At 40.5% G+C, this 12466-nt stretch overlaps 1 protein-coding gene across 3 annotated transcripts in view; it reads left to right on the top strand.

The window, feature by feature from the left end:
- Positions 1–12466, top strand: part of DCP1A (decapping mRNA 1A) — an 80362-nt gene that overhangs the window by 30844 nt on the left and 37052 nt on the right. For all 3 annotated transcript variants that reach the window (XR_004537320.1, XM_033925782.1, XM_033925783.1), the window contains exon 4: positions 3540–3606. Coding sequence is in view for 2 of the 3 variants with exons in the window: in XM_033925782.1 (XP_033781673.1) it covers positions 3540–3606 (67 nt within the window). In the remaining variant the exon portion in view is untranslated. The remainder of the gene's footprint in view (positions 1–3539; positions 3607–12466) is intronic.

The following is a 12466-nucleotide window of genomic DNA, read 5'->3' as shown; positions in this document are numbered from 1 at the left end:
ACCTGCTGTTAGTGATCTGTAACCTGTTGCTAAAATCATCTGTATTACCCGAAGATTGGAGGGTGGCCAATGTTACGCCGATATTTTTAAAAAGGGCTCCAGGGGAGATCTGGGAAATTATAGACCTTACTTCAGTGTGGGGCAAAATGGTAAAAACAATTATAAAAAAATAAAATTGTGGAACACGTAGACAAACATGATTTAATGAGATGGAGTCAGCATGGGTTCAGCCGAGGGAGATCTTGCCTCATCAATTTGCTTGACTTCTTTGAAGTTGTGAATAAACGTGGATAAAGGTGAGCCGGTTGATATAGTGTATCTAGATTTTCAGAAAGCTTTTAATAAAGTTCCTCACTAGATGCTTCTGAGAAAATTAAAGTGTCATGGGATAGGTGGCAAAGTTCAGTTGTGGATTAGGAATTGGTTTTTGGATAGAAACCAGAGGGTAGGATTAAATGGTCATTTTTCTCAGTGGAGGAGAGTAAACAGTGGAGTGCCGCAGGGGTCCGTACTAGGTTTGGTGCTATTTAACTTATTTATAAATGATCTGGAAATTGGAATGACGAGTGAGGTGATTAAATTTGCAGATTACACTAAATTGTTCAAAGTTGTTAAAACGCATGCGGATTGTGAAAAATTGCAGGCGGACCTTAGGAAGTTGGAAGACTGGACATCGAAATGGAAGATGAAACTTAATGTGGACAAATGCAAAGTGATGCACATTGGGAAGAATAACCTGAATCACAGTTATCGGATGCTTAGCACCCAAAAATTGAATCTGGGTGTCATCGTAGACAATATGATGAAACCTTCCACCCAAAAAAGCAAACAGGATGCTAGGAATTATTTAAAAAAGGAAGGTTAACAAGACTAAGAATGTTATAATGCCCCTGTATCGCTCCATGGTGCGACCTCATCTGTAGTATTGCGTTCAATTCTAGTCTCCTTATCTCAAGAAAGATATAGTGGCACTAGAAAAGGTTCAAAGAAGAGCGACCAAGATGATAAAGGGGATGGAACTCCTCTTGTTTAAGGAAAGATTAAAACGGGTATGGCTCTTCAGCTTGGAAAAGAGACGGCTGAGGGGAGATATGATTGAAGTCTACAAAATCTTGAGTGGAGTAGAACGGGTACAAGTGGATCAATATTTCTCTCAGTCAAAAATTACAAAGCCTAGGGGACACTCGATGAAGTTATAGGGAAATACTTTTAAAACCAATAGGAGGAAAATTTTTTTCACTCAGAGAATAGTTAAGCTCTGGAATGCGTTGCTAGAGAATGTGATAAGAGCGGATAGTGTAGCTTGTTTTAAGAAAGGTTTTGAAAAATACCTGGAGGAAAAGTCCATAGTCTGTTGTTAAGACCTGGGGGAAGGCTCTGATTGCCCTGGATCGGTATCATGTAATGTTGCTACTCTTTGGGTTTTGGCCAGGTTCTAGTGACCTGGATTGGCCACCGTGAGAAAGGGCTACTGGACTTGATGGACCACCCCTATTGGCAACAAGTCTCTCTCTCTGTCTCGAGAGATCCAGGCATCTCTCCCACCCCCCTCTACTACGACATCCAACATTTCTCCCTCTCTCATCCCCCTGATCATGTGCAGCATATTTTACCACTGCCCACTTCCTTCTAGCACTCCTCTCCAGCACCATACCACATCTCTCCCTCCATCACTATGTCCAACATTCCTCCCCCTTGCATCCCCTTCAATCTGTCCCTTTCTTCCCTTTCCACCACCATGTCCAACATTTCTTTCTCTCATCCTTCTCTTCCCCATGCATCTCTACCTCACTCCTCTCTCTCTGCCCAGAAATTTTCCTCTTTCTTCCTTTCCCCATGTGCACCACCTCTTTCCCTCTCACTCATGCCCAACAATTCTCCTTAATTTTTCCCTCCATCCTATGTCTCAAGTTAGTGCCCCCTTCCTTCCCTCCCTCCCTTCTGTGTCCTATATTCATGCCTCCCTCCCTGAATGTTTGCTTTGGCATTAACATACTGACCAAGTTCCTGACTGCACCACTCTTGGTGGGTGATGTCAATGGAAAGGTTCATTTTCTTTGGCTCTGGCTTCTGGTAGGGTGGACCCATCCATGTTCTGGACTGGTCTAGCAGGAATTGGGGGAAATTATCAGGTAAGACCAAATTACACCATAAACATAACCGCACCTTTCATTCCTTTTGTTTTAATGTTGGGCAGTTTTTACTCAATTGCTTTCTGGGCCAGGTTTGAATGTTCTCTTCTTAATCTCTCTCAAAAAGGTGGATTTGTGTTTCCTTGGATGGTGAACATTTTTTTTTTCTTGTGGCTTTTTTGATTTTCCACAAACTTTTTCCTTGTTGCACCTCTCTTTTATAGTTTTGCAGATTCTTTTCTAATTAGCATTATTCACATTTTATTTTTATTCAGCCTTCCGGTTCAATATTCACCACAAAGAGCTCTTTGTTCATCCCAGCTGCATTTACTGACCGGGCCATCCTTTAGACAACTTTTTATCGATATTCGCAGGAAGTCATCATTTTCAGTTGTGGTCTCCCTCCCTGTAGAACTCTCTATCTCCATGTTAAGGGTTCTTTCTCAAAATTCAAAGCACACCTTAAAGCTTTCTGTTTCCATCAGGCCGTCATTAATAGAGTCAATTATTGGGGGGGGGGGGGCAGTTTTTTTTTTTTCCATTGTCCTTGTTGCTGTTGTAAACATTCCATTTTATTCTTCTCCTCATGTTCCAGTTGCTTCATTATGTTTACTGTTTTGTCAAATTTCTGCGTTTGGTTTATGTCCCTACCCCAAATATTTTTATTGTAAACCGCTTAGATTTGAACAATTCTTTATATTTGTGGTCTATCAAATAAACTGAACTGAACATAGAAGTTGCTTAAGGTGTTGAAGGCAAAAAATAGGAAAAATATCTACTCACTCTAATCTAATCCTTAGGTTTGTATACCGCATCATCTCCACGTTCGTAGAGCTCGACGCGGTTTACAGTAGGAGAAATAGGAAGGAACTACAACAGAGGGTTAGAGGTAGAAGTGTGAAGAAAATTTAGAGGACTACTTTCTCTGCATCCTGTTTCTTAGAAATATCATCCTATTTCATATTTCATAGACACTCCTCTCTTCTTCTTCTTTATCTTTACCCTCATCTTTTTTCCTCATTTTATTCTTTATTTTTATTTTTATTTTTTTTCTTCCTTCAATTTCTCTTTCCTCTTATCTTTTCTTTTACTATTTTTTCATGAACAGTCCTAGTACTTTAGATCTTTTAAAACGATTCAATTCTACATTGCACAATGTAACTGAATATTTGTTATACTAAATGTTTTGTTTTATATTTTGATACCATGTACTTGAACTGTTTCTTATATTTTTTCAAAAAAATCAATAAAAAATATTGAACTAAAAAAAAAAAAAAAGAAATATCATCCTTTAGGCCCAATGCAGATTTGGATGTTCAGAATGTTACCGCTAGTAAATGGTGCAAGTACATTATTTTACTTAATTTTCAGTTGTTATACATTTGATTTTCCATTTTTCTTTTCCAGTGTCTATATACAGTATCTGGTTTTATGACAAGAATGACTGTCATCGCATAGCAAAACTCATGGCAAAGTAAGTATTTTCGCTTTACTTTGTAAATATGGGATGCAAGGTGTTTTAGTTGTGGCAGAATTCCCTTTGCAACTTGGTTGCTTCCCCTCCACCCTTTGCATGGCACCTCTTATGTACAAAATGCTGTGGTGGTGCTATTTTCTGTCTGGTGTTAACAGATCTGCTAAAATTTCTTCAAGTTGGATTGTCTGCATTGCCTCCCTGAACAACCGCAAACTTGAGTGCAAGATAATGGTCTCTTGAGTTTTAAAATAATGCACGAGTCAGCCAGAGCATAAGGGAAACCCTGGAGTGGAATGTACCAGGCCAAGCTTGAAAATGCTGGGTCTCATCAATTGTCAGAATAATCAGATGTAAGGCTTTATCTCGCATTCATGCCGGACTTCATTCTCTGAATTTTGACTAGTCTTACCGGGTAGAGCTTTGGATTCTTGCCCAGAAATAGCTAAGAAGAAAAAATGTAAAAATTTAAATTGAATCAGGTTGGGCAGACTGGGTGGACCATTCGGGTCTTTTATCTGCCGTCATCTACTATGCTACTATGTAAAACAAGTGCATAATAAAATCACGTAATTTTTGGCCTTTAAAAAAAGATTTTAGCTTCAAGAAACATCTAATGTGAAAAGGCATTGTGTTGCATTGAAAACCCTACTTTTGAGACTTCGGTGCTGTGACCAATTGATAACCAAGAAACATTTTGTTTCTAACTTGAAGGCTAAACTCGGTGCTTTATAAATCATCCAGGCAACTGTAAATCTAGCTCACCATTCAGTGAGCAACCAGTGTAAAGCCATGACAGCTGGAGTAATGTTTGTAACACTTGATGCCCATTTAGAAGACAAGAGGCTGAGGTCTGCCCGTTTTGAAGCGACTTCAGCACGATTGAAGATCAATATACAAAGAATGAATCAATATGGTGAAACTAGCTGCTGCAATCCTATGCAAAAATACTGAAAATTAAGAATGTGAGAACACCGAAGTGCAAAGTTTAAAATAATCTCACTACCTGGGATAGGGGATGGGATTTGATATACCACCTTTCTGTGGTTACAATCAAAGTGGTTTACATACATAGAAACATGGTGGTAGATAAAGGCTAAATGGCCCATCCAGTCTGCCCATCCGCCGTAACCATTATCTCTTCCTCTCTCTAAGAGATCCCACGTGACTATCCCACGCTTTCTTGAATTTAGACACAGTCTCTGTCTTCACCACCTCTTCGGGGAGACTGTTCCATGCATCTATCACCCTTTCTTTAAAAAAGTATTTCCTTAGATTACTCCCGAGCCAATCACCTCTTAACTTCATCCTATGCCTTCTCATTGCAGAGCTTCCTTTCAAATGAAAGAGACTCGACTCATGCGCATTTATGCCACGTAGGTATTTAAACGTCTTTATCATATCTCCCCTCTCCCACCTTTCCTCCAAAGTATATATATTGAGATCTTTAAGTGTGCCCCCATATGCCTTATGACGAAGATCACGCATTTCTTCGCCCCCCTAAACTGTACCATTCCTTTGGGTTTTAGCAGCCCAAATGCATTACCTTGCATTTCTTAGCAATAAATTATACCCGCCAAATTTCAGACCATTCTTCAAGCTTTGCTGGGTCTTTCTTCATGTTGTTCATATTATCCGGGATGTCTAACCTATTTCAGGTTTTGGTATCATCCGCAAAAATGCAACTCTTATCTTACAGCCCTTCATCAATATCACTTATAAAAATGTTAAAAAACAAACAAACAAAAAAAACAAGCCCAAGGACAGAACCTTGAGGCACACCAGTGGTAATATCTTTTTCCTCATAGCGATATCCATTGACCACTACCCTCTCTTGTCTTCCACGCAACCAGTTTCTAACCCAGCCCATCACTTTGGGGCCCATCCCGAGGGCACTCAGTTTATTAGACGTCTGTGTGGAACACTGTCAAAGGTTTTGCTAAAATCTAAATACACTGCATCTAGCACATTCCCTCTATCCAATCAAAGAAATTGATCAGATTTGTCTGACTAGACCAGTGGTCTCAAACTCAAACTCTTTGGAGGGCCACATTTTGGATTTGTAGGTACTTGGAGGGCCGCAGAAAAAATAGTTAATGTCTTATTAAAGAAATGACAATTTTGCATGAGGTAAAACTCTTTATAGTTTATAAATCTTCTCCCCCCCCTGAAGGCCTGCATGTCCCCCCCCCTTCTTTGCTGCATCCATTAGTTTCAGCTAATCACTGCAGCCTGCAAGAGACTTGCCGGTGTTGTAGCGTTCCTTGCAGGCTGCCATCGGCCTCCGCAGCACATTCCCTCTGTCGCGGTCCCGCCCCTCCTCTGATGTCAGGGGCAGGATTGCGGCAGAGGGAATGTGCTGCTGAGGATGATGGCAGCCTGCAAGGATGCTACAGTACTGGCAATCCTCTCTGCAGGCTGCGGTAATTATCTAAAGGTAAGAGCAGGAGACCAGGGAGGAAGCTGGAGGATGCTGCAAAGAGTGGGCAGCACTAGTACAGACCGTGGGCCGCAAAATAGTACCTGGTGGGCCACATGTGGCCCCCGGGCCACAAGTTTGAGACCACTGGACTAGACCTACCTTTAGTGAATCCAAGTTGTCTTCCATCCTGTAATCCATCAGATTCCAGAAACTTCACCATTCTCTGTTTCCATTAATTTGTTTAAAACAGAAGTCAGACTTACTGACCTGTAATTCCCTACTTCTTCCTTACTTCCACTTTGTGTAGAGGGACCACATCTGCCCTTCTCCAGATTCTAGAGAAGCATTGAAAAGGTCAGTCAGCGGAGCCACCAGAACTTCCTAAGTTCCTTCAGCATCCTTGGATGTACACCATCTGGTCCCATCACTTTGTCTACCTTTAATTTAGCTAGCTCCTCATTAACACAATCCTGTGAAATTCTGTCAGGGTACACCACTAATCCATCACTATTCGTGTTTGTCTTCTGCAGTTCCGGTCCCGGTGCTTCAGTCGTGAGCACAGAATACAAATATTTGTTAAGCAATTCAGCCTTTTCTTTATCAGCTTCTACATATGTCTCCTCTTCACTTTTGAGTCTCACAATGCCAGTTTTGCACTTCTCCCTATCACTGACATATGTAAAAAAATGTTTTGTCTCCCCGTTTTACCATATCAGCTGTTTTTTCTTCCTTTTCTGTCTTTGCTTTCCTGACTACTGACCAGAGTCTCTTAACTTTTCCAGATATTTTTGCTTGTCTTCCTCTTTCTGCGATCTTTTGTAGTTTATGAAAGCTAACCTCTTATTCCTTACCTCCTCATCTACTACTTTTGAGAACCAAAGCGGCCTTCTTTTCCTCTTACTTTTACTTACTTGACTCACAAAAAGGTGTGTCGCCCTTACAATTACAATTACTCCTTTCAGTTTTGCCTACTGCATTTCTGCTCTTTCCAGATGTTCCCATCCAGACAACAATTCCTTGACATAATCCCCTATCCGAACAAAGTTCATTTTTTAAAAGTCTAGAACCTTTACTTTTTGAATGAGCCCTCTCTATACCCATCTCAATATTAAACTACCATGCAGTGATCACTGGATGCCAGATGATCACCCACTGTAACATCAAAAACACTAAGTTCAGTATGACCCCATCCCGTGTGGGTTCCATTACCAACTTCTGGAACATTTCTCCTTGTAGACAATCCAAGATCCCCCTACTTATAGAAGACCCCGTAAAAGGGATACCCCAATCAACATCCGGCATGTTAAAATCACCTATTAGTAAAACTTCCCTTTTTTAGATATATTCTGAATGTTTGCTATAAAATCTCTGTTCACTTCTTCCATCTGTGAAGAAGGCCAGTATATCACACCAATGTAAATATATTTACCATACCCTCTTTCCATATTGATCCACAGTGCCTTTTCCTTGCCCTGCAGATCCTGCAATTGTGTGGCTTTAATATGATCTTTACACCAAAAGTAACCCAATAGGAGAAATGGCTAAATCAGAAGATACTATATAAAGATCCCCAATGGGAAAACATTATAAATAATATTCAATAGCCAATATTTCCCACTAATATTCAACTGTGAATAAGGTAGTAACAATACTATTAAGAGAGGTAGCCTCAGTCATGGAGCCTACGCGTAGCCATTCAATGACTGGGGAATTCAGCGTAGCTGTACTTGCTCCTTTAATCTCCAATCATTGGCCTCACTCTCATTATCATTAATCAAACTTACTAAAATTCAAATCCTTATTATTATTTCTTATTTTATTTTTAATATATAAACCCTTAAAATAATCTTCATACACTCCCTATCACTTCCTATCATTCATCCTTATTCACATGTTTGAGACTACACTATCTTTATTTTTTATCTTCATATCTTTATAGAATACTTCGTTTCAATATTATATATTCATTAGATAGTGGCTTATACCAGCCTATATATCAATTAGACAGCACTTGTATTTCATAGCTAATTCAAGCCGACTTATCTTTAAAGCAGCATTCAACTTAAATCAGCACTTGTATTTCACGAATATAGCCAACGTGGCCAGCGTTTCGTGGGCGAAACTTCACGCTCACTGCATCAGGGCCAAATTATTTTGGAAACAAGATGTGCTCAAAGTGCATTTAGTTAGTGGTCTAAATGCACTTTGAGCACATCTTGTTTCCAAAATAATTTGGCCCTGATGCAGTGAGCGTGAAGTTTCGCCCACGAAACGCTGGCCACGTTGGCTATATTCGTGAAATACAAGTGCTGATTTAAGTTGAATGCTGCTTTAAAGATAAGTCGGCTTGAATTAGCTATGAAATACAAGTGCTGTCTAATTGATATATAGGCTGGTATAAGCCACTATCTAATGAATATATAATATTGAAACGAAGTATTCTATAAAGATATGAAGATAAAAAATAAAGATAGTGTAGTCTCAAACATGTGAATAAGGATGAATGATAGGAAGTGATAGGGAGTGTATGAAGATTATTTTAAGGGTTTATATATTAAAAATAAAATAAGAAATAATAATAAGGATTTGAATTTTAGTAAGTTTGATTAATGATAATGAGAGTGAGGCCAATGATTGGAGATTAAAGGAGCAAGTACAGCTACGCTGAATTCCCCAGTCATTGAATGGCTACGTGTAGGCTCCATGACTGAGGCTACCTCTCTTAATAGTATTGTTACTACCTTATTCACAGTTGAATATTAGTGGGAAATATTGGCTATGGTAAATCAGAAGATAGACAGATCTCTCCAAAAAATATATATATACTGTGTGTAGCGACAGCAAGACCTAAAACCACCAAAATTTAGTACAATTCAATGGACCAAAAGATAAATGGTGGGATGGACCCTCAGTTCACACAACTTCACAACCCAGGAGATCATAGACCCCTCAAAGGAAAGTTGTCACAAACTGAAACCCAAAAGGGTAACCTGTGGTATATCCCCGGGCCCTAACCAGATATAATAGGACGGAAAAGCAAGAGTATAGAAGTAAAATAGCAAAATGCAAGACAAACTAATCATATAGACCAGGGGTGTCAGTCCCTCCTTGAGGGCCGCAATCCAGTCGGGTTTTCAGGATTTCCCCATTGAAAGCAGTGCATGCACATAGATCTCAGGCATATTCATTGGGGAAATCCTGAAAACCCGACTGGATTGCGGCCCTCAAGGAGGGGCTTTGAGATCCCTGCTATAGAGCAGTGGTCTCAACGCACGTCCCTCAAACAGTTGGCTGTTAATTTAAATCGTGCCCACTTGATCTAATAACCCCAAACAATCTTTTTCTCAATGTAAAATAGCAAGTGTGTAAGATTTTGCTATGCCGCTGATTGCTGCCGAAAGCCTTCCACAAAAATAGAAATAAACCTTATGATCTCCCGTGTGGTGTTTATTATTTTTGCGAGTTGCCCAGCAGCAGTTTGCTCTAGAGAAATTATAGTCTGAGCTTCTAAGTAGCACAAATGCACAACATGTCTGGTGGTAGAAAATGGCTCTATTATGTGTTCGCATTGTGCCCTTCTAGCCATGCTGAGAAAAGAACATAGTAGTGCAGTCATACTAAAAAAAACCATAATCCAGATCATGCTAATAATTGTGGTAAGCGACAGGTTTTTCAATAAATGTTTAGAATGAAATGTGACATACTGTAAAGGTTGTAATGCACAGCCTTTTTCTGTCAGGTGTGAACATTTAAAACATTTCTTTTTTTTTTTTTATTTTGTGTGTGTCCGTTACTTCATAAATTAAACCTGAAGAATCGCGCTTTATGCAAAATCAGCATACGTAAACATATTTCTATCATATTGAAAAAATAACTGAAATTAGTCATCAGGAGAAGGTGAAATTTAATAAATTTGACCCTGTAAAGTGGGGGGGGGGTGGGGTTCAGTCATTTCACCGTTGTTATGGTCTCTCTTACAATGCCGCGCTAGCGGCCCCAAAGCCCATAGAGATTTAAAGGGCTTCGGGGCTGTTGCTGGGCGACTTTCTGAAAGAGGCCGTTCATGTGACGTGAGGTGGGGTTGCAGAAACAAATTCTTTTAAATTAGGTACAATGCTTGTTTATGTTCAGTATTATTTACTTCTGTCATACGAATAGCATTACTGGGTCAGACCAATGGTCCATCAAGCGCAGTAGCCCGGTCTCACGGTGGCCAATCCAGGTCACTAGTACCTGGCCAAAACCCAAGGAGTGCTACCGATCCAGGGCAAGCAGTGGCTTCCCCCGTGTCTTTCTCAATAACAGACTATGGACTTTTCCTCCAGGAACTTGTCCAAATCTTTCTTAAAACCGGCTACGCTATCCGCTCTTACCACAACCTCTGGCAACGCGTTCCAGAGCTTAACTATTCTCTGAGTGAAATTTTTTTTTCCTCCTATTGGTTTTAAAAGTATTTCCCTGTAACTTCGAGTGTCCCCTAGTCTTTGTCATTTTTGACGGAGCGAAAAATCGATCCGCTTGTGCCCGTTCTACTCCACTCAGGATTTTGGAGACTTCCATCGTATCTCCCCTCAGCCGTCCCTTTTCCAAGCTGAAGAGCCCTAAACATTTGGTTTGTATATATTTCAGCTTTATGAACAAGTTGACCTATTCACTTAAATGCTGTGTTTCCAAATAAAAGTGGTAGAATAGCTCCTTTCTGACAGCTGTGTACAGAATTTTCCTCCATGAATTTTGAATTCAGTATAACAGCATTCTGACCGTCATGGAGTTTGGGATGTAAATGTTGAATGTTTCATCATATAAGCCTATGACAATCAGGCCCTGTCTAATGTAGCTTTTAGATGTGGTTGGCATATTGGTAGCCATTCAATTTGTACAGAAATATTTTCTTAACCGTTTTTACAAAGCGGTGGATCAATGAAATAAATCCAAATTTTTATTTGAAAGTCCTCCACATTGCCAATAAAATCAAAATTAAAAATAGAGTACTCTCAGAGAGACACAAACATAAAAAATAAAAATTTTAAAAATCAATGTTAATATTATTTATTGATTTGATATACTGTCTATCACTCAAGGATCTAGGGCAGTATGCATACTAAAACACACAATGAAGAGAGGAAGGGAATGCAGGTGATAGGAAAGAAATATCAATCATCCAACATTCTTTCAATTCTAAAACAAGAGACAAAGACCCAGATTCACTAAAGATATCGACTCAATCGCTGTTGGCCGATTCTCTGGGCGATTTTCAACAGCAATTGATTCACTATCAACTTTGTATGCAAATGATTTGCACAGAGGAGCAAATCATTTGCTTGCAAACTCACCGACTCAATCGCTCAGTGAGCGATATGAGTTGGTGAAGAGCCATGACAGTAGTGACAGGAGAAGTTTCTGCTTTTTTTTTTCTTTTTAATGGGACAGATGTTCTGCGCGACTTAAATGCGCACCATATGTCCCATTAAAAAAAGCTGACAATCGTCTGCCCAGCCCTCCCCCCCCCCCACCCTCTGAGCGACTGCTCGCTCGTCTGCCCACTCCCTTGAAAAAAACCAGCAGGAGGAATGCCCACTCCATCCTGCCACATCTTCTGCTGGCCCACCTGCTTCCCCGAAAAAACCGGCAAGAGAGTTGCCCATTCCCTCCTGCCACCTGACGCTCCCCCATCCCGCGCAAAACTTAAATATGGTAGGAGGGATGCCCACTCCCTCCTGTCACTACAATGCCCCCTCCCCAATATCCATACCTTGTGTTGAGAGCAGGAGGAACTGCAAACACCTCCTGCTTCTCTGCCAGGCCTGCTACGCCACTGGGCCTTAGGCCCCTCCCTGATGCATCATGTGATGCACGGGGAGGGGCCTAGTGCCCTGATTGGCTCAGACGCCTCAGGTCCCTCCCAAGGGAAGGAGCATAAGGCGTCTGATCCAGTCGGGGACTTCCTTAGTCTCCTTCCTAAGGAAGTCCCAGATTGGCTCAGATGCCTTAGGCCCCTCCCAGGGGAGGATCATGAGGCGTCTGAGTCAATCAGAGCTCTAGGCCCAACCCTGTGTATCACATGATACACCGAGGAGGGGCCTAAGGGCCAAAACTTGGCCTTCCTAACTAGACCTAAGCCTGTATCTGAGTGCTCATTCACCACATTTCAAAGGATCTCCAGGTCCTTTGTTTGTTTAGCTGCTATCCTATACTGTTGAAGTTTTTTAAATAAATAAATAAAAAAATTCCATTCTCAGAAGAGTAAGTAAATGTTTTGTAAAAGTAAAGGAGGCATGCTAAAGTATATAACAGCTTGCTTATGAGTTTTACGCCTAAAATATTGCAGAGTTCTAGTACTATGCTTCAACTTTTGATTTTAACTCGGTATGTTCTTCAGATGTTGCATCCGTCAGTCTGTATTTTGGAATGTTCTTACACAGCCTCCATTGTTAAAAA

The sequence above is a fragment of the Geotrypetes seraphini genome, chromosome 17, assembly GCF_902459505.1.
Source record: "Geotrypetes seraphini chromosome 17, aGeoSer1.1, whole genome shotgun sequence".
Taxonomy (NCBI): Eukaryota; Metazoa; Chordata; class Amphibia; order Gymnophiona; family Dermophiidae; genus Geotrypetes; species Geotrypetes seraphini.
Note: the sequence above shows the minus strand (reverse complement) of the source record. Positions and strands in the feature narration are given on the sequence as shown.